This window comes from Zingiber officinale, chromosome 6B, assembly GCF_018446385.1.
Source record: "Zingiber officinale cultivar Zhangliang chromosome 6B, Zo_v1.1, whole genome shotgun sequence".
Lineage (NCBI taxonomy): Eukaryota > Viridiplantae > Streptophyta > Magnoliopsida > Zingiberales > Zingiberaceae > Zingiber > Zingiber officinale.
This window is the reverse complement of record NC_055996.1, coordinates 121603462-121626862: the sequence shown is the minus strand read 5'-3', so window position 1 is coordinate 121626862 and position 23401 is coordinate 121603462. Positions and strand designations below refer to the sequence as shown.

Genomic DNA, 23401 nt, shown 5'->3' with positions numbered 1-23401 from the left:
AAAAAAAACAGAAGGAACTAGAACTTCAGACAGATCTAGTGGCAGATACCACAGCAGCTATACAGCAGATCCGCCAGAGGATAGAGACAGCTCAGAGCCGCCAGAAAAGCTATGCTGATACACGGCGCAGACCCTTAGAGTTTTCAGTTGGGGATTCAGTGTTCCTCAGAATAGCTCCCATGAAGGGGGTAATGCGTTTTGGGAAGAAGGGCAAACTAAGTCCCAGATATGTGGGACCATACCTTATCACTAGAAGAGTGGGCAGAGTAGCATATGAGCTAGAGCTACCTCAGGAAATGTCAGTTGTCCACAATGTATTTCATGTCTCTATGCTGAAGAAGCATATCCCAGATGCCACCCAGGTGATTGAGCCCCAGCTGGTACAAGTCCGCGAAGACCTCAGCTATGACAGTCGGCCTACTCAGATAGTAGATCGAGCAGTTAAGAAATTGCGGAATAAGGAAGTACCATTAGTAAAGGTCATTTGGCAAAATCATACAGTAGAAGAGGCAACTTGGGAGACAGAAGCTAGTATAAGACAGAAGTACCCAGAGTTATTCTAAGTTCGAGGACGAACTTTTTATAAGGTATGGGGGATTGTAACACCCGAAAAATTCTTAAAACTATTTTAGAAATATTCTATGATTTTTTTGGAATTTTAGGATATTTTTATGGAATTTTTAGAATAGCGGAAGTAGTAAAAATAAATAGAAAACGAAAATAGCTTACGCGGGAATTGAACCCGAGACCTATTGAGTCCTATGACTTATGGTGAACCATGGTAACCAAGTGAACCCAGCAGGGCCGTGCTGAAAGGAAAGGGAAGCAATTAAATTTATATTCAAGTTGGGCTGATATTACCACTTAATATAAATAAGGAGGAATTAAGTGAAGAGTTATTTTTCTTTTAACGTGACTTTTATCCTCCTCACCCTAGGTTCCGCCGACCCCTCTCCCTTCCTCTTCTTCTCTCGGCGCCAACCACAAGCCAAGGCTAGGGTTCCGTCCCCTAGGCTAGGAGCACCTCCCGGCAACACAAAAGCACGAGGACGCTTCCCTCCGCGAGAAGAACGCATAGGCGCGAGAAGATCGGTGTAAGGATCGTCTCCTCTGGAGATCTAGCGATTAGAACCGTAAGAAAATCCGAACAGGAGGTAAGAAACCCCTCACCTGCAGTATAAGTAGATCTCGTGTGAATTTCATGTATTAGTTTAGTAATACGTAGACTACCGACACAGAGGATGTGAGTTAGCGCATACCAAGTGTTCGATTGAAATTGTTTAGCACAGAGAAATGCAACCTAGGCATTTTAGTGGCTTAGATAAATGCAATAGAAGCATTTCATAGCTTATTGAGTCTTGCTCCAGTTTTACAGGACTAGATGTCCAATGGGTGGGCTCCCACAGTCGCCTCTAGGTTTAGATAACCTAATTCTAGGTTTAGATAACCTAGTAAAAGCAAGACGAGAACTTATTAGCTTATGTTCAATATTTTACTTTCTCAGTGGCACTGTACTGGATTAAATATCCATTGGGTTGGGCTCTCACAGTCGTCCCTAGGTTTAGATAACCTAGTAACCCTACTAATTCGGGACTTACAAACCCGGGACTAGTTAGGGATGCGCGCATAGCACGTACAGATGCCGGGCCCATCAGCAGCATGATTATTATTTTCATCTATTATGTATAAAGTTTTTTTTTAAAACTCTCACAAAATAGTTAGTGAAATCAGTATAGCTTTAGCATTTGCTAGAATTAGCTCAGTTCATGCTTCAGTTCAGCTTACTCTTATGATTATGTATGATAGCTCTATGTTCCATTTTTATTACACATGCTTTAGATGATAGCATGCCATGACTAGCTTTGATTTCCATGTATGATAGCATGCCATGACTAGCTTTGATTTCCATGTATGATAGCATGCCATGTTTTAGTCTAAACAGTACATATTTCAAATAGCATGTTTTAAAAGCATATTGCATCGAAAGCATGTTTTTGTGAGGTAGATGGTTTCTTACTAAGCGAAAGCTTACAGATACTTTTTCCTTATACTACAGATAGAGGTAAAGGAAAAATGGACTAGTGGAGGCTGGAGGACAATGCGATGAAGATGTGTGTGGATGGAACTTGGAACAAAGATCTTAGGAAATCGCAGTGAACCTTGTTTTGGACATTTATGAACTTAGCATTTCTTATTATGCTACTTTTACTCATTTAAGTGTGTGCATGCATGGAGTAATAGAACCTCTGCTTAGATTGTTAGTAAACCTGTTTAGAATGCTAGCTGATTGTTATTAGAATATTTTCTAGTCATTTTAGAACTTGTAATGTGATTGAGGCACGAAACAGTGCTGAAATCAGAGCTTAGCTGCAAAATCAGAAACCCCAATCGATCGGTGGATCGATTGGGGGTTCCCAATCGATCAGCTGATCGATTGGGCAATTTGTCCCGCGAACAGTAGGCTTCTGGATCGATCAGCCGATCGATCCAGAAATTTCTGTCGCGAACAGAGAGCTCCGGGATCGATCTCTGGATCGATTGACCAGACTGGATCGATCAGCAGATCGATCCAGAAGATTGCCCCGAGCACAGTAGCGTGCTGGATCGATCCAACCCAGGTCCCGCATACAGTAGCCTGTTGAATCGATCACTGGATCGATTCAACCATTCCAATCGATCTGTGGATCAATTGGGGGCCTGAGATTTGCTGGGAAGCCTTTAGTTCAGTTCCTTTACCATGGGGGAGGTAAAATATGTCATGAATAGTTAGATTACACTCCTTAGCACGTGTAGAACCAAGAAATGATAATAGTTTAGCAAAGTTTTAATTAGTACAGCTTCCGTACTTAGATTTAATGATGGTCATGGAATAGTTAGCACAGCATAATGTGACGGTCCGGACTTGCAGCCTAGTCAGTAGAAGGCGGGTCGTTACATATTAGTTATTAGCTTTAGATATATCAAATACAATCTTACCATCGCCAATCACCGAAAAGAACGTATCGTCAAACATGTATTCACATGCGGGTGGGGAGGCTCTTCTAGGTCTTTGAGACTTGGAGGTATTTGAATTAAAGTAATGCACTCCACTGTCAACGTCTCACTCTTCATTATCTTCACTTCTTTGATACTCCTCTTAAGTTGAAAGTCGAGTTAACATTCTAGTACAAAGTGAGTCTATATTATTGCCTTTAACATTCATACTCTGGATTTCCTCGTGTATTTGAGCTTGTGAGGTTAAGATGTCCTCTACCATCTTCTTTATACTTTCCCACTGAGATGGTAGTTTATAGTTGTTCTCCTTTTAATTGTTTCTGAAAAAATTACTAGAGTTCCTCCAACTAGAGTTATATGTGTGCGAATGTGATGAGGTCATTTCATCGAACTTTCTGTTGAGCTCATCTATTGATGTTTCCAAGTTGCGTATCTTAATGCAATTTTCGATTGTATGACCTGTTACACCACAAATCTCACAATATACATTAGAAATTTTACAACAGTTAGTTGTTTGGTCCTTTGAATTGAAGCTTCTAATATTGTGTTCAAGGAAAACATGCTCATTTAAATGATAATAGTCATAACAAGATAGACATGTAGAAGTAAACAAAAATAAAAATGCAAAACTAAAAAAAAATAAGAGAAAGAAGAATGTAAAATAAAAACATCTAGAATAACTCAAATGTTAATCAATTAATGTTAATCAACTAATGTTAATCAGAAACAATCTCAGCAACAGTGCCAAAAATTTATTGTACAATCTGCAAGTGCATGGTTATCATCAAGTAATAAAAATATCAATCCTACAGGAACTGTTGATTAAGTGCTAGTTAATTTTGTACTGTAAATTATCTAGACAATTGAGGGGTGTTTGGGTCATGAATGCAAGAGAAAAGAAAGAACATAGAGAAAGAGAGATGATCTTGAGAGGGGATGAACTTAGGGAGATGGTTTCTAGGATTTCGATTTCATTATGATGTTGATTAATTTCCCTAGTACATGTTCACTTCTTTACCCTTCGTGTTTATAATCATGTAGGGATTCTAACCTAATTATAGTAAGCTACAATAATTCCAACATCATTTAGGTGGCGTTTGGTTTATGGGTTTGGGAACGTGGGAATGGATTCATTCCAAACCTTGTGTTTGATTGATGGGAATGGAATCAAGATTTTGAAATGAAACCAAAAACTTAAGTATGGATGAAACTCACCCCCTCCCTTGGATTTTGATGGAATAGGAATGTGAATTAAGTTTTAGACAAAAATACCCTTAGTATATTTATTCAATTTTTTTTTAATTTCACACTCTATCTCTTTGTTTTCTCTCATCATATTTTCTCTCTCCTTATTTTATCATCACACTTTCTCTCTCAACATACTTTCTCTCTCCTCATTCTCTCTCATCACATATTCTCTACCATTTTCTCTCTATATTCTCTCTCATCATACACTCTCTCTTCTTATTTTCTCTCTCTTCATTCTCTCCCATTACACACTTTCTCCTTATTTTCTCATCATACTTTCTCTCTCCTCAATCTCTCTTAGCATACTCTCTCTCCTCATTCTCTCTCATCACACTCTCTCTTTATTTTCTCTAATCGCACTTTCTCTCTCAACACACTTTCTCTCTAATCATACTTTCTCTCTCATTACACTTTCTCTCTCATCATACTTCATCTCTCCCCAGTCTCTCATTTTCTCTCATCACACTTTCTCTCTCTTCATTTTTCCCCATCACTCTTTCTCTCTCAACCCACTTTCTCTCTCACATACTTTCTCTCTCCTCACTTTCCATTTTCTCTCATAATACTTTCTCTCTCTTCATTTTTTCCATCACTCTTTCTCTCTCAACATACTTTCTCTCTCCTTAGTCTCTCATTTTCTTTTATCATGCTTTCTCTCTCTTCATTTTTCCCCATCACTCTTTCTCTCTCAGCCTACTTTCTCTTTCATCGTACTTTCTCTCTCCTCACTCTTTCATTTTCTCTCATAATACTTTCTCTCTCTTCATTTTTTCACAGCACTCTTTCTCTCTCAGCACACTTTCTCTCTCATCATACCTTTTCTCTTCTCAATATCTCTTATCATGCACTCTCTCCTCATTTTCTCTCATCACACTTTCTCTCTCTTCATTTTTTTCCAACACACTTTCTCTCTCATCACACTTTCTCTTTCATCATTTTCTCTCATCATATGTTTCTCTCACATTCAACTTTCTCTCTCATCTAATTTTTTCTCTTATTTTCCTGGAAGGGTAAAAAAGAAAATTTATGTTTATTCCGATTAAAAATATTTAACTAACCAAACATCATTTTTAAGAATGATACTCAAGCTCATACTCATTCCCATTCCAATTCCTAGGAGAGAACCAAACGCCCCCTTAGTAAAAAACTGACTCTAGAAAGTTTTATTAAAAGGATACCCTATGTAACTAAGGGTCCCTGGTCATACAATCGCTAAAATTATCTCAATTACTTACTAACGAGGATTAAAAGCTACACCAGAGTATTTACATCATTCTCATTCAATGTCACTAAGTTGAAGAGGTAACATAAAAAATCCGATTAAAGGGATACCCGAGGGCTCCCTAGTCATATGATATATATGTTACACAAGTTACTTACTAACATTAAATTAATGTAAACTCTTAGTTTACTAATCTCTTGCGGAGGATTAGCCTCCAATTCAAAATGATACTCCAAAAAATCTACTTAAATGAATACCCTCTGACACTGGACCCGGTCAAATGATCTAAAATACCTCCTTTATATAATGACTAATCCATCGTATCTATATATTTATACTATTCACATATTTTTATCAAATAATTATAAAGTACGATATACATAACATAAATACTTTATCGAATCATGACATGAGTTTTTGGTTATTAAAGGCCATGCTAGCACAAGTTTTGTCAACGTCTAGCGGCGAAAGCTCCTCTGTGGAATCTGCTCGTCCTCTCCCTTCAGCTTCACTAATGTGTAAGCCGTAGCTCCGGCGATCGCGCCGGCCGTCGGCGCCACCAGATATATCCATATCTGCTTGTAATTTCCTGCTGCCACTGCCGGTCCCAGAGTTCGAACAGGATTCATTGATCCCCCGCTTAACGGCCTACAATTGATACATATTTAAACATAAAATTAATTAACGTATAACTTGTAACCCCAACTGACGAATTAGGACAAGTATTCGTCGACTGACCCTGCTATGAGAATGTTGAGAATAACGGTGGCTCCGACGGCAATTCCGGCCAGTTCTCCGACCTAAATACATATATATAAAACGAAGGCAGATGCTGTATCAGTCACATTGTGTACTCAATTAATTGAAGATTATCTATATAATTAATTACTGCGCGAGTGTCGGTGGCGACGGCGGTGAAGACGAAGAGGAGGTTGAAGGTGATGACGAACTCGATGGAGAAGGCCTGGGCGGTGGGGACCGAGGGGACGGTGACGCCGCCGGAGAGGAAGGGGTGGAAGATGGCCTTGAGGGCGAAGGAGGCGGAGATGGAAGCGGAGACCTGGGCAAGGATGTATGCAGGGACGTGGACCCAAGGGAAGTGGCGGAGCAGAGCGAAGGCGATGGTGAGGGACGGGTTGAGGTGGGCGCCGGAGATGTGGCCCGTCGACAGGATCACGACCATCACCGCGAGGCCGGCGCAGGCGGCGTTCCCGATCAGCGTCTCGGCGCCGTTGTACTTCTGGTTCACGATAGGCGCCGCCGTGGCGCCGAAGATGAGGATGAAGGTGCCCACGAATTCTGCTCCCAGCTGATTTATGACAATTAAATTAATTATTAATCTTATTCATAACAAAAGTGATCGTCTCGTCCGTGCATGATGGTTGAAAGATTGAGACATGGAATTGGAAACTGTGAGGACGTGAAGCGTGGTTGGGGACAGACGTTGATGTGTTGTTGAAAGCTTTCCGTCATCAATCACATTCTTTGTCTGCATACATCACTCACTCTTGTGATGGTATGGGACAAGTACAGCTATATCCCACTAAATCTGTCAAATAACACTCTAATATTAACCTTTAAGTTCCACCTTCTTGACCTGAGATTACGGTGCAGCAACAGAATGTTAAATCCAACGTGTACTCAGCTATATACGGTTTAATTTTAGTTATAATATATTTAAAAAAAAAATTATTCTAACGGTTTTTGAAAAACTTCTATAAAATTAAATCAATCATCACAGATTCAATGTTATCTGATTTATCTTTTTTTTTTAATTCCACATTCATCAATTGAAATATTGTTCTTCTCTTGATAACATTAGATTCAGTGTTATATATATATATATATATATATATATATACTACGCATGGTAGGTAGCTTAACAATGCTGTGTGTATGTTTTTTTTAAAATTATTTATTCGTTTAAAAATATTTTTCTTATAAAACTTGTAAACAAATAATTATATTTAGACTCTATTCATGTGTTTTTAAACTTTTAAAAGACTATGTAGCATGTTAAATATAGTGCTAAATTGAAAATACAAATATATAGTGAGAGAGTTCAAGAAATATAAAAAGAATGTTTATTTGTAAAATCAGACAATTTCAAGTCCATACAATAGTTTTAAAGAGTGACGTAGTCAGAATTTTTTACTAGGAGGAATGATTTTCAAAAATTTCAAATATCATGTGATATATTTTCATCATTCAAAAGCTTAAATTTCAAATTTAAGGAGCTTAAATAAATTTAAATTTGAAAACTTTGACCATAACCCTTGATTCTAGTTGAAATAATAATATGTCGATCCCCAAATCTTATTTATGACTCAAAATTGAAAAATCATTTGTTATCTCACTTTTTTTATATAATATTTAACACTCCTACAAATGAGATATTCATTGCAATCTAAATAAGCATCCTAATTATTAACCTAATAAAATAAAGTTTATACTTTACAACTCTTCTTCAATTAATGAAACATTAAAAGACGAAAGGAATAATTTACTCCTCTTGGAATATCATTGCCTTTGAGAAAAATAGAGAAGAGAAGATAGAGAGGAAGAAGCAAAAGAGGAGAATTGTACCTTATTTATTAACAACCTTAGACTAGTTTCAGTGAGTTTGGCAACGACACAAAGAGAGCAAGATAAAATAAAATATGACTATTCTTGTTGTGCCAATAAAATCTTAAAAAACATGAGAAGAGGAAGAAGATATGAAAGCTGAGGGCTACTCTTGTTGCTGAAAGAGGACACAGCTGATGCTTCATGTCTTGCTTATCGAAGAAGAGAAGGAGAATAAAAGAGAACTCTTGTGCTCGAGATGAGGAGAGGGAAAAATGCAAAGTTTACTACTATTAGAGAAGAAGCAAATGGGAAAGAAAATGAAGAGAAAAATAAAAAGAGATTGATGGAAGGAGGGGTGACATAAGGTACAGCATGTCAGGGTTGCAACATGCTTATAAAGAAAAAGGTGAAAAAAGTGAAATAGAAAGTTTATTCAAAAAATATCCTAATTTGTTTTAAATCGATCGACCTCGTTTAAACCTTAACTTGGTTCAGCTATAACTTAACTAAATCAACTCCATATCAATTCTTTTTTGACCCAACATAATCCTTATCTCCGCATCTACCTATTGGAGTTAGTTCGAACCTGATTCAATTTTAATTTCGTGCTCTCACTTCTTGTCCTACGATTTAATTCATCCATTTATTATTATATATTTTATTTTTAAAATTCAATACTTAATATTTTAAGTCGTGATATTTTCTAATAAAAGTGTTATAATGGATACCTTAGATCGTGACCTTTTTAAATATGTGATCAATTTCAGTTTTTGACAACTAACAGTGATGAATCAATCCATCAAAGTGATGATGAAGACTTTCAAATATATAATATTAATATTTTAATAAAATATGAGAGGGGGTGGTCGCACCCCCTCCCGTCCATGTGGCTACGCGCTTTTAAATGAAATTACTATATGATCTTAAACTACATAAAATAAAAAATAAAATAAAATAAAAAAGACATATAACGACTTTATAGGATCCAAAAGAATGCATAACAATGTTTACAGTTTGAGTCCATATAATAATTTTATTTAAAATTGCTACATGGATCTAAAATTCTCACAATTAAAAAAGGAAACTCAACAAAATGCTTATTTGTAAATTTAAAGCAATGCAGATCCATATAATAGTTTTGTCTCGTACTGTTATAAAAATCTAAAATGTTAAAAATTGAACAAAGGAAGGCATATAATAACTTCGTAACATTTAGGGTACATATAAGAGTATTTATTTATGAACTTAGAGCCGTTTAGTGTCGTATAATAATTTTGAATAAAATTACTATATAGGCCTAAACTAATATATAAAAGAAATATATAACGACTCCAAAACTCCAGGAAAAATATAGGAGCATTTGTTTGCAAATTTTGACCAATTTAAATTCACATAATAATTTTGAATAAAATCTTTATATGTACTCAAACTGCCCAAGTTTTAAATCTTTGTTGTTATTCATACATCTTAAATTTTTTTTAACAAAATAGCTTTGTTTCTATAGTGTTAGGAGACTTTAAATTCTTTACAGACACTATGTTCCCATAATTAAGGACTCTAGAAGGATTGCATCACATGGTTATTGAAAGAAACTACAATGGAATGATTTTATGTTTGAATGATAGGATTGTGAAGCTAGATTTCTTCTTTCAAAATATCTAAGTCTCACACGGCTAAATATTGCATTAATACAAGGACTACCATTAATTTATTTTGCTTTCACATTGCAGCTCCGCCTACATACTATGCACACTTTGTTGCACTAATATTATGACTACCAATATTTCCTAGAGATAATTAAGCATCTTCAAATGTAGTTTCTTCCCCAAGTTAAATGCAGAATAGTAGTGATGTAGGAAGAAAATTTGCAATTTTATAACTTTGATATATGTGAATGCAGTAAATTATAACTTTGTTACTCTATTATATATGTATAGAGAAAAATTATAACTCTGTAACTTTAATAAATGTGCAAGAAGAAAAGTTATACTTTTGTTACTCTGTATTGAGACAAAATTTAACTCTATAATTTAGATTTATGTAAACTTTAACTATTTAAAAATTACTATATGGACCTACTTGTCTAATTGAAAAGTGAATTTTACACCTCCATATGGTCAAGGGGACACATAGGAGGGCGACACATAGGTGGGTTAGTTTTAGAAATTGGACCAGTTTAGGTCGATATATGTAACATTTTGAATAAAATTACTATATGGCCCTAAACTATTTTAAATTGAAAAAGAAAGACACAATGACTCTATTGGGTTTCAAGAGAGATAGGATTGTTGATTTGTGAAATTAGACTAGTTGAAATCCTTACACTAGTTTTGCTCAAATTATTGCATGAATTTAAAATGTCTAAAGTAAAATGCATCTTAGGGTGTTTTTTATTTATAAGTCAACTGTCTATGCTATTTTTTCCATAATTCAGATATTCAGTTTAAATCGATTAATCTTAAAGATAACTAATCTGTTAAATAGTTAAGATACTAGAGAGGAGTGAATAGTATTTATCAAAAATAGTGATTTAAAACAAGTTACGCAGCGGAAAAGAAAGAACAAAAACTAAACTAGAAGGAAGAAGACAAGCACGCGCTAACACAAGTAATTTTTTATTTGGTTCGGAGCCTTCAATGACTCCTATTCCAAGGTCCGTACTCTCTATCAGTTCGAATAATGAGTTATAAAGATTGAGTACAAAAATTAAAATTAATTGTTATCGACAAACATAAAGAAAATTTAAAATCTTTCTTTTTTTCGAACTTCGGAGTAGTCTTTCAGTATCGTCGGAGCCTTTTCGAAGCAGCACGCAAGAATGAAACTTGTAGGAGATGTTATATTGAAGTTGTTGGTCGAAAGTCTTTATATAGGTCTATTCCGGGGGCCTGGAATCCCTCCGAGCGCGTAGACCGTTACTGACGTGGTGATCTTTCGTCGAAACATGATCGGTCAAGTTTCTCCACTTCCGGGCACCCGGACCTCCTTCGAGCGCCTAGATTGTTGACGTGGATTCAGCCAGTCATCGCGCTTCAACTCAACTTCTGGATGAAATTTGTGGTCCAGGCGGCTAGACCAACCTCTGGTGCCTAGACCGCCCGGGTGCCTGGCCAGGCCACCCAGGCGAGGCTGATTCGGGTGACTAGGCACCTAGACCAACCCCGGGAGTCCAGACTGTCTGAGTGCCTGGCCAGGCCGCCTGGGCGAGGTTAGTCCAAGCACTTGGACAGCTCCGGCGCTCGAATCCCTTCCGGTCTCTCGGATACCCCTTTTTTCAACAGTATCTTTCCTAAAAAAAAAGTTTGTCCAAGCAAATAAAAATATGTTTATCTTGGAAAATAAAATTAGTACAACACAATAAGATAGTAGTAATTAGATCTTGTTTCCCCGATACCAGGATCTAATCAAGGTCTCAACTTAAATTTTCCAAATGAATCTAAGTTGGACCGACGCCTACAGTTCCCTCAACCGAGAACACATCCTCACCGGATCTCTCTTCCAGTTGTTTACCTCCACTTACCAACTGTAGTCGCTTAACTTGTCTTTGACCCACCAAGTCTTTTTGCCAATTGTCAAGTCCTGCGAACTCAACTGGAGTTCGGCCGGTTGTCAGGTCTCGCGGACCCAACTGGACTTTCCACCAAATATTAGATTCTGTGGACCTGAACTTCACACTAACTATCAGGTCCCACGGACCTAGCTGGATTTCAGCCTAGTATCAAGTCCTTCAGACCTGTCAACTCCTGTATACTTGGTAAAGTAATTAGACTATAAACATTTTAACTTTAATTTATTTGTTATTCATCAAAACTTGAGTTAGATCATTAGTACAAATTACACCAACACAGTCTGACCCTTCAAAAGTTTCCCACTTACTATCAAAATAAATTGAGAAACACTAGCCGAAATTCATCCAAACAGCCAACATTCCTATAGTTATTCCATTAAAAAAAAAATTTACAGTACATCGCAGCTAATTCAATCCTTAAATTCCTGATTAACTATTTGAAATGCCGATCGGATGGGCCCATGCACTGAGCAATTTTACTCAATTAGCTTGCAACAACAAAGGGAAAAAAAAATAGCTAGGCATTTACTTTTGATTCAGTCATAGAGCTTGCAATTGCCCATGAATGTCGATTGGGCTCAAATCCCACCCATTAGATCACAAATAGAATGCACAGGTTGAGTTTTTAGCTAGGTAAACATATGGGGGAGAGCAACGGATTCTAAGAGGAAGTGCATTAGGTTTTGTCCTCTCCTCTCTGTAAGGTAGACACAACTTAAATAGTTGTTACACCATTAGATATATGCACAATCCTTTATTTTTCACGCAGACTATTCAATCTCTTATTTAACTAGCAATCCAAGTAATTAAGCAATGTGACAAAAATATTTATACCTCACTCATCAAATTGTTTGCCCATAACCATCCAAGTATATAACTCTAATACTCTATTGACCTGTATAACTCATTCTCCATCCGTCTCCTTAGTTACATGATTTATCTCGTCTATGTTAATTCTAGAACAGATTTACAAGAGTATTAGAGGTGAGCGCTTAGCCTTTTGCCACTCTAATGCTTTATTGACGGGTAGATGTGGATTAAAGAAGGAAAGAAATTAAATTCAAGGTAGAAAAGAATTTCTATGGAAAATGAAAGGAATTCTTCATCTGATATGCATATTTATCTTAATTAAGGGAGGTGAGTGAGATCAATTTATTAAATTATTTATTTTCAAAAAATAAATTATTTATTATCTAAAATTCCTTATTCCTAATTTTTTTCATTCCTACGTATCCTAAAACTCTAATTTTTTATTCTTTAAAACACATTCGATGAATTGTTTGGTTCTTATGTGACCTCACTTCAATTGAAGAATTTCCACTCTATATCTACATTTTAGATTCACTTTTGTATCAAAACACGTACGTGCTTTGAAGATTCAATCGTAAATAAACAAGGCTTAAAAATTAACAAATGAAAGCATCTACCTTTGTTTTTTTAAACAGGGATAAGAATCCAGCATTCTTTATTGAACTCAAAATATATCAAAATTTATTATAACTGTGTTCTTCAATATCAAGTGATCCTATCTGAAAGCTAGGAAGATGATATGTTAGATATGTGACTCAGATGTTAAAGAAGACTTTTAACTAGAGAAAAGGCTGCGAACGGGAATGAAAATCCTTCCTGCACATACTTAAACGAGCAAACAAAATGTCAGTGCTCAAAAATTAGGGAAAAGGTCCCTGATGAAGACCCTCTGACGCCCAAGTCAATACAATATTAGGGCGGGCAAAACGGAGAGAAGAATAGTAGAATGCATATGCATAAATAAAACTACTGTAAAAGGCGTACCTTGCCAACGGAGAAGACTCACTTTATATACCATCTCTAATAACCTCCGCAATTATAAGGTGGCAGAGAATGTCGAGCATCAGAAGTTTTCAAGTAAGGGAATATGTATAGCCTGGGAGGCATATAGCTACCGTCTGAGGAACCTTCTGTTACCCGTGTGTACCTTTTTTTGTAACTTACGTCATTAATGTGGTGGTTGAAGGAATATGCTGTCACAATGTGTCAACTGATAGAAAGTGTAGTGTCGCTTTCGAGGAAAGTTCCATTGAATGCTCATGTAACAATAAAAGAATGTTCTCTGACAAACAGTTGTTATTCTCTGGCAGACTGTTGTGATTCTCTAACAATGTGGTCATAGAGGATATCCCGATCGGATACTTAGCCGACCGAGTGTATATATAAAAGTACAGTACTAAGTAGGGTGGGACGTTCGACCCTCAAGACTGCTCGAATATATGTTGTGTAATCCTAGAGATCTAATTAAAGACTGTTCAGATATATGTTGTGCAATGCTGGAGATTTGATTATGAAGTAATAGAGAATCAAGTCCCCTAGGTTCGAACAGCTGTATGACTGACCAACCATATGTAGGGATACTTGTTTCTAAAAAATAGGGAATTGAGCCCCAAGAGGCTCGACCAGTACTTTCCATTGATCATCCTTGTACTGGGAGGCTTGTCCCTAAAGTGATATCTGAGCTCCAGAAATCCGGTCGGGTTTCTTCTAAGACTTGCCTTGTATGTGTTGCTCGACGAAGATACGGATACTGAGCCTTAGAACTTTAGTCAGTTGTATATTCTGTCACCCATATACAGGAGGATGGGGGAATGAACAATGAAGGCTCATATGTTTAACCGACTATAAGATCGACCCACTGTATACTAGGTACTTAGAGCGGAAGGCTAGGTCCCTGGATTCTATCTGAATATTACTCCCAGCCAGTCTTTTGGTCGGTCGGGACTCTCTTGCACCCAAACGGGTGATGGCTGGTCGAATATATACTAGGTGTCTTAATACAAGTGGGGAGCACTAAGCCCCTTTAGTCTGACCAGTGTGAAGACCTGTCGGATAATTGAAGGAGTGGAAAGGATGGAGTTAGTGAGACTCGAAACACTTGGATAATGGAAGTAGTAGAAGGGATGGAATTAGTGGGATAATGGAAGATGGAAGTAGTCGGGTTAGTGGGAGATCAAATCTTCATCCTCACCACTAAAAATAACCTCACACCTATCGGAGCGAATGTTTGACCATAAGAGAAGACAGAACCCTAGCAAATTCGTTTTGGGCAAGGAAGAAAAGGTTTGTCGTAGTAACTTCTAAGGAACTAGTAAATAGACTTATTACACAAATTCTGGATTTTTCGAAAGCAATAGTTTGTATTATCTGAAAATTAATTTATTTCACTTCTAAACATTTTTTATTACTGATTACTATTATTTCCATAATTTTAGGCTTTAGATTGATTATGAACTAAATGATAGGAATACGTATTCTAAACATGTCTGACTTCTGACTTCTGCAATATTTCTGATCTCCGACCTCTCCTCTAGGAGGGATAATTCTAAAAGACTGATATCGGTTAATTCATGAGGAACACGATTTAATTTAAGAGCCCACATGAAAATCTGTCTAGATTTTTTTTTTGTTATTTTTACTACTGCTTCGTAAGAATTTCAGCATTTGTATTTTATCCCCCACTTGCTGAGTGATTCCCAAATCACTCACCCCTTACAAACCATTTAGTTAGATATGAAAGTGATACAAAGAATAAGATAGAGGTTAGAGAGCAAGTCGAGTTCTGGGGATAGTGAACTGGCTCTAATTACAGACAGGACTAGAATTCTGCTGCACTATGAATTTCTTAATTTAGTTAAGGGAATGTAATTTAATTCATTTAACAGTGAACACGGTGTACTTTTTAGTTTGAGAATGTAAATACTGACTATATGTAGCAATTAATATACTACCTAATCTATGTTGAGAGTGATCTTTTAATTGTCATCTCACATTCACTTTGACTACCACGTTATATTTGGATTCGTTGGTAACATCTCGTATCATTAAGTATCTTTATTTTGTTTTTTAAAAATATATTTTATATATTTTTCCGTCAAAATTTTTCTTACCCGTGGAGCTATGTTGATCGAGGAACACAGGACAACATTGGAGCGGTGGCGACTGTGGCTGTAGTTGGACGTTGCTCGATAGTTCGGTGGCTGTGACTATTGGACTGAGGAACATCGGACCACATTGTTGCTCATCTGGTAGAAGATGTTGAGGATCTTGACAGATAGAGTGCATTTGCAGTAGTTGTGTGATTGTGAAAGCACTACAAATGTATCTACTTAGAGGATCTAATCATCATCGATCTGTATCTCTATGACTGAATTGAAATCGTATGCAATAGCAATCAAAGGGTTAACTTGAATTGAGAGTCAAGGTCATTGCTTCTTTACTGGTCGCCGGAAGAGTTTCAATAAGCGCAGCGGAGTCTTTTACAAGAATGGGCATTATTTTTGATAATTCAAATTTCTAGTTTTTTGAATAAATTAATCTTGAATATGATTAGTCTGTCCTAAATTTATCATCCTATTAGAAGAAAATATCCTAGAATATATCATAACTAGGGAATCAAATATGGATACTTGACAACCATTAGAATGTCGTTGCCGCTGCACCATATCACCGGGGCCATTTTAAATCCCCTCCATGCACCATGCATTGATAAAGTATAGAATAAGTCTTATATTGATAAAACATAGAATAAGTCTTATATTGATAAAATATAGAATAAGTCTTATATTAGTTTTTATTCTTTTGTTTTATTTATTTAAGTTGTCACGTGTATTGTTATATACATGTGGTATATATATATGTTAGAATGTACAACAAAACCTAATCTAAATAATATTCCAGATTCTTTACAACGCCGCCTCTTCTTCTTCGTCTCTTTTCTTCTTCGAATTTCTCACAAAAAGTTCATCATGGTATCAGAGCTATCGCCGCCGCCGGCAAACACGGTAGTTTCTCCAACATCATCAACCACACAAACAAATCCAAGTATGATTCATCAAATTGCAGTTTCTTCTCAGCAGATTCCTATCGTTCATTCTACTCTCAACCCTCTTCCAACTCTTCCATCGATGAATCAATCTCTTTCTATGAAGTTAGACGAAAACAACTATTTGATTTGGAAAAATCAGTTCTTAAATATTGTAATTGCTAATGGATTAGAGGAGTTTATAGATGGGACTCGTCCTTGCCCTCCCAAATTTCTTGATCCCAGCAATCAAGTTGTAAATGCTGAGCATACCAGTTGGCAACGCTACAATCGTCTGATAATGAGTTGGATTTACTCATCGTTGACTGAAGGACTCTTAACTCATATTGTTGGGTATTCAACAGCACGCGATATTTGTTTAGCTCTCGATCAGATTTATTTTACCTCATCATTTGCTCGTGTGGCAGAATTAAGAAGTATGTTGCAAAATCTAAAGAAAGACAGTCTCTCGGCAATGGAATATATTCAGAAATTAAAAGGTATTTCCAATAAGCTTACTTCTATTGGAGAACTTGTTTCGTACAATGATCATTTGTTATATCTATTGGCTGGTCTTGGGAGGGATTACAATGCTTTTGTAACTTCTATATAAAATCAAGCCGACCGACCCTCCATTGAAGAAGTGCATAGCTTATTGCTGAGCTACGAATACAGGTTAGAACGACAAGATTCTGCAGATCAATTGAGCTCTCTTCAAACCAATATAGCTCGTTTGTCTATGACAAAAAACCACCCTCATCCTATACAGCTTCGAGTCTCCACACCATCAAGCTTTCCAAATACTCCTCAGTTCAAATTCCCTACACTTTACACCTCTCCAAATGGTCTTCTCGACAAGCCTTCAACTACACAATTTTACAACCAATGGAAACCTCAACAGAATCAGACCACTCATCCCTCAAAACCACGTTGTCAAATTTGTCTCAAACTCTGGCACACTACAAATATTTGCTATCATAGGACAAATCTTAATTATCATCCAGCATCTTCTCAACCAAAGGCTTTCAATAATTTTGTTACCACTGATATGTCTTCATCTACCACTAGCTTAGTTGTGTCTGTTTCATTGCAACGGCTGATACAGTGGGTGATCCAAATTGGTACATGGATTCAAGAGCAACACATCACTTTACCCCAGATATAAATATGCTGGATTCTGCCACTCCTTTTACTAGCGTTGAGTGTGTGACAGTTGGTGATGGCAAGAACATTGTTATTTCACATATTGGCAATTCAACTTTACCTGCCTATTCCAATTCTATCAAGTTGTCTAATATTTTCCATACTCCTGCCATGTCTAAAAATCTCATTAGTGTTTCTCGCTTGTGTCTTGATAATAAAGCTTATGTTGAGTTTCATTCCACATTTTTCTTGGTTAAGGATCAGGTCACACACAAAGTTCTTCTTCGGGGAATCCTTGATCGTGGTCTTTACAGAGTCTGCCCTCCCACATCGTCTTCTGCTTCATCTTCTACATTGCCTTCAAGTCTTTTTCAAGTTCATGTTGCTGTTTCCTGTGATCCGAATCTCTGTCACAAGCGTCTTGGTCATCCGTCTTTTGAAGTTGTTAATAAAGTTTTAAGGTCTTGTAATGTCTCTATGAACAAGTCTATTTCTCTTGATTTTTGTAATTCCTGTCAATTGGCTAAGAGACATAAACTATCTTTTGCTTTATCAAACTCTCGTGCACTCAATAAATTTGATCTTGTTCATACTGACCTATGGGGTCTTTCACCTATTTCTTCTGTTACCGGTCATAAATATTTCATGTTGATTATCGATGATTCATCCAGATTCTCTTGGTTGTATTTGTTGCATTCTGAAGATGAAACATATACCACTTTTGTTACATTTTACAATATGGTGCATAATCAATTTAACATTTCTATCAAAAATGTTTGTTCTGATTGGGGTGGTGAATTTCGATCTCTCACAAAATTTTTTGCTTCTAAAGGTATTCATCATCAGTTATCATGTGCTTATACTCCAGAACAAAATGGAAGAGTTGAGCGTAAAAATCGCCATGTTGTCGAAATGGGTCTCTCTCTTTTGGCTCTCTCTAATATGCCTCTTAAATTTTGGCCCTATGCATTTTCTATAGCCGTCTTTCTTATTAATAGGTTGCCTACAAAAATCTTACAACTCAAGTCTCCTTATAGTGTTCTTTATGATAAGGCACTAGGTTATAACTTTTTTTGAACTTTTGGTTGTGCTTGTTTTCCATTTTTACGTCCCTTCAATTCCAATAAATTAGAATTCAGGTCACGTCAATGTGTATTTTTTGGTTACAGCTCTAAACATAAAGGCTATCTTTGTTTTGATCCTTCCAATTCCAAACTATATATATCTCATCATGTTATTTTTAATGAGGCATTTTTCCCTTTTAGTTCCCCATCATCCTCTTCTTCTCTTAATTCTTCAGGCTCTTCACAAATCGTTACATCTCTTCCTCTCTTTAATTCTTTTCAATCATCTATCTCCCTATCACCACCCTCTCATGCTTGTCTACTTCCTACAACATCGTCTACCCAGTCTTCTTCTTGTCCTTCAGCCCCATCTCCACCGCCACCTTCTCATGCTTCACCATTTCTTACAACATCTTCTACCCATCCTTCTTCTACCTAGTCTTCTTCTAATCTTCCTGCCCCACCTCCACCTCCTCTTCAGTCTACTCCTTACACTTCCTTTTCTTCTCATCCATCCAACCCTTTGGACGTTGACTTGCCACGTGTTAATACAAATATCATAACACCAACTACAAATGCTCATCACATGGTAACTCGAAGTAAGTCTGGCATATTTAAACCACGTGTATTGCTGACTGTTCTTTCTAGAAATCAATTTGAGCCAAATACATACAAGCAGGCTGCTAGTGTTCCTGAGTGGCAACAAGCCATGCTAACTTAGTTTAATGCGTTGATGCTTCAAAAAACATGGTCTCTTGTTTCAAGATCAGAGAATATGAAAGTTATTGGTTGTAAATGGGTTTATCGTTTGAAGTTAAAACCGAATGGTTCTATTGATCAATACAAGTCCCATTTGGTTGCCAAAGGATATCATCAAACTGCATCTATTGACTATACTGAAACTTTTAGATCCTGTTGTCAAACCTCAAACAATTCGGGTGGTTCTTACCATTGCTGTATCTCGCAATTGGCCCATTCACCAACTTGATATTCATAATGCTTTTCTTCATGGTGATCTTATTGAGACAGTTTATATGGAGCAACCTCCTGGGTTCATTGATTCTTCTTGCCCCGATATGGTGTGTAAACTACATAAATCATTGTATGGGTTAAAACAATCGCCTCGTGCATGGTTTACAAAACTTAGTCAGGCACTTCTGAATTGGGATTTTTCTGGTTCTAAGGCTGATACCTCATTATTTTTCTTCTCTTCAAGCCGTGGTATTCTTATTGTGCTTGTCTATGTCGATGATATCATTATTACTGGTAGCACACAAGATCTTATTACTTCCTTGATTGATTTTTTTAATAAACAGTTTACTGTGAAGGATCTTGGACAATTGCATTATTTTTTGGGTATTGAAGTACATCACTCTGATATGGGTTTGCATCTTAGTCAAACAAAATATATTACGGGTCTTTTGAAGAAAACTGGCATGTTTGACTCCAAACCATCTGATACTCCTATGTCTTCCACTGCTTCCTTGCCTCTATATGATGGTGTTCCCTTAGAAGATGGCTCAGACTATCGCAGCGTTGTTGGTGCTCTTCAGTATTGCACACTCACACATCCTGATCTATCTTTTGTTGTAAATAAAGTATGTCAGTTCATACATTCCCCTACTGTCTCTCATTGGCAAGCTGTTAAGCGTATCTTGAGGTATTTACGTGGAACCTTGTACCATGGTTTATCTATTTTCCCAATTTCCTCTCCATCTTTGGTGTGTTATACTGATGCTGACTGGGCTTCTTGTCCGGATGATCATCGTAGTACAAGTGGCTATTGCATATTTTTTGGAGGTAATCTTATTTCATGGCTTCTTCGAAGCAAAAGGTTGTGTCACGTTATAGTACTGAATTAGAATATCATGATGTTGCTAATGGAGCTGCTGAAATTGCCTGGTTGGAATCTTTGCTTCGTGAGCTTCTTATTCCTTTGGATTCTATACCGTGTATTCTTTGTGATAATATGAGCACTATCTCCCTCTCTGCAAATCCGGTCTTGCATGCCAGAACCAAGCACGTTGAAATTGATTACCATTTTGTTAGGGAACATGTTGCAGCTCAAACTCTACTTGTTCAATACACTCGCTCGTCTGATCAGCTTGCGGATACGTTGACCAAAAGTCTGCCGACTTTCAAATTTCTCTCCTTACGTTCCAAACTTAATGTTCTTCATAGACTCTTAAGTTTGAGGGGGATGATAAAATATAGAATAAGTCTTTTATTGATAAAACATAGAATAAGTCTTATATTAATAGAATATAGAATAAGTCTTATATTAGTCTTTATTCTTTTGTTTTTTTTTATTTAAGTTACCACGTGTATTGTTATATACATGTGGTATATATATATATGTTAGAATGTATAACAAAACATAATCTGAATAATATTTCAGATTCTTTACAACGCCACCTCTTCTTCTTCGTCTCTTTTCTTCTTCGAACTTCTCACAGAAAGTTTATCATGCATTAATTAGGATTTAATCTTAATATCAATTGTTGTATGTTAAGAATTCATGTATTAGTACATTTGACATAGACTTAATCTTTCAGATTGGAGGAAGAGAAGTGGAGAAAAAGTGATCGACAGAAAAAGGACAGGACAAAACAACTAGATGATAAAACGTAAGGCAAAAATATTATATAGTGTGATAATTTTATTATGACAGAAGCAGATTTATATATTTTTAAAAAAAATTCTTTCCCTCCCTTTAGGATTATAAATGAATCGAATCGAGCTGAGTTTTGGAGTGTTTAAACTTGTTTGATAAGGTAATCAAGTCGAACCAAGCCGAGCTTAAAATGAACTAAGCATTTGAAATGATTGTTCAAACTTGACTTGGTTTATTTTTTATGAGCTTGAGCTTATTTGAAGCTTAGCTTGAGCTTGGTTTGAGCTTGGTTCAAGCTTGATTTGTTTAGATGCTATCAAGCTCTCAATTCAAGATTGTTTAATTGCTTGAAAATTTTAGTTGTTTGATTGATTATTGAACTTGATAATTTAAATTTATTTATTTATTTTATTATTTATTTAGCATATTGAAAAGAATTTTATTAATGAATATGGTTCGTAAACATTATTCACGAATATTAATCACGAACGTTGTTCACGAACGTTAACGAGATAAATACATATGTGTTCAAACTTATTTGTTTAGTTTAATAAGCTGTTCAAGTTTATTTATTTAATTAATCTTATGTATATTGAACGAACATAAACAAACTCTTATCAAATCGAACATCAAATTTATTCATGAATACTTGATTTATTTACAGCCCTACCTCCCTCTACTTCCTCCCAATTTACATAAATGAATATTTCCGTCAAAATCATCTGCCGAATGGTGGTTTTTTATTTCGACCTAAATGTTTGATAAAATAAATTAAAAAAAAAAACTTTTCATAAAGGAAAAGTTTCTCCTGTTTTACTTTCCACGCCTCCAAATAAACGGAATAAATTTAGAATGTCGCTTCTAATTAATATTGATATTAATTTAACCACATTTTTCTCAGATTAATTATATTTTGCCCGGTCAATTGTGAGTTTAACCATTGGAACTGCCACAGGAGAAGTGTTGAAAAAGAGAGCACAGTGACATATTCAAATACCCTACAAAACAACTAACCAATTAATGGGCATTGACGAAAGGGTAGAATCAAACAATTTATATTATTCTCTATATTATCCTCTTTGGTTGCATATGGCAAGGAGACAAAAAGGAGGCTTTATCTGTCTAATTAAAATGAGGAGAAAAATAATTCCAAGCAACCAAGAAAAAAAGAATATGTTCTAAGAAATAAATCCATGCAACAAAAAAAAAGCAATGAAAAATGAGAGGAGATTTTTAAAATAGTAAAACGCGTACCTTGCGTGTGAGCGAGATGTCGGGTCTGGGGAACTCCGTGAAGCACATGCCGCGCGACGCCGGCAGGCAATTGGCACACCTCGGCATCCTCTTCCGGTCGTGGGGCAGTGAGTCAACCCGGAGCGAATTGAAGAGCGGCGCGCCAGGCGTCCCGGGCGTCGCCGTCGCCGATGAGTTCGGTGTCGCCGGCTCCTCCATGCCTAACTCTCTTTTTTTGTTTTTTTTTTCTGTAAATATATTTGTTTTTGGAAGGAGGAGATGACTGAGAAGGGCTAAATTACATGTTTTGGTAGTTTTTGCAAAGTTTTTTTACTACAAGAAAGGTAAAATCGTAGCCAGGGATTTGACACTAAAGTCCACAAGTTTTACTCAGACACCATAAATAAGAAATGGATCTGCAACTTCGTGGAGGGTAGTTTTTGGTAGATCGAGCTGCAGGAAGAGACAGCAACGATCACATAATCTGAAGGATTTTATAAAGGTAAATCTAAGGAACAAGGAGAAGAACTTGAGCCAGCTGAACTCAAATCTTTTAGGCTTTTTTCATCTCCGTTGGATGATTGAAGAAAGGAAAGAGAGCACCAAGATCTGATCAATAATGGAAAGGAAGATCAAGCTTTGGCCGTTAAACTCAGAAAGAGAGGGAGGGAGGGAGGGAGGAGTATGTTGAAGGGTTTGGAGGAAGTAGGCAGGTGGCTATAATGGGGATGTCTCGGGGAAATGGAAGGTCAATGGCTTCCCATTGGCGACTACCAGGATCAACTGTAACTTGACTAAATAATTCAATAAACTAATGAGTATTGGAAGTTACTAAAGCTGGTTATTCAATCATTTTGTTTTTAATTCAGATATTTAATTTTTTAAGCCGATTAATTTTAAATGTGATCGGTTT

At 36.5% G+C, this 23401-nt stretch overlaps 1 protein-coding gene across 1 annotated transcript; it reads right to left on the bottom strand.

Moving 5' to 3' along the window:
- Nucleotides 1-5731: 5731 nt before the first annotated feature.
- On the bottom strand, nucleotides 5732-23190 carry LOC121989300 (probable aquaporin NIP5-1). The gene is made up of 4 exons (XM_042543253.1): nucleotides 22510-23190; nucleotides 6354-6773; nucleotides 6203-6264; nucleotides 5732-6112 (listed from the first exon to the last, which is right to left on the bottom strand). The coding sequence occupies exons 1-4, from the start codon at nucleotides 22705-22707 to the stop codon at nucleotides 5923-5925; spliced, it is 870 nt and encodes a 289-aa protein (XP_042399187.1). The 5' UTR covers nucleotides 22708-23190; the 3' UTR covers nucleotides 5732-5922.
- Between the last annotated feature and the right edge of the window lie 211 nt (nucleotides 23191-23401).

Bases quoted from the DNA above. Each gene is read 5' to 3' on its own strand.
- LOC121989300 (XM_042543253.1), bottom strand. From the start codon at position 22,707: ATGGAGGAGCCGGCGACACCGAACTCATCGGCGACGGCGACGCCCGGG. The intron at 6,774-22,509 runs GTACGCGTTTTA...GTCATAAATCAG, and splicing joins ACATCTCGCTCACACGCAAG to CTGGGAGCAGAATTCGTGGG. The intron at 6,113-6,202 runs GTCAGTCGACGA...TATCAATTGTAG, and splicing joins CTCAACATTCTCATAGCAGG to GCCGTTAAGCGGGGGATCAA.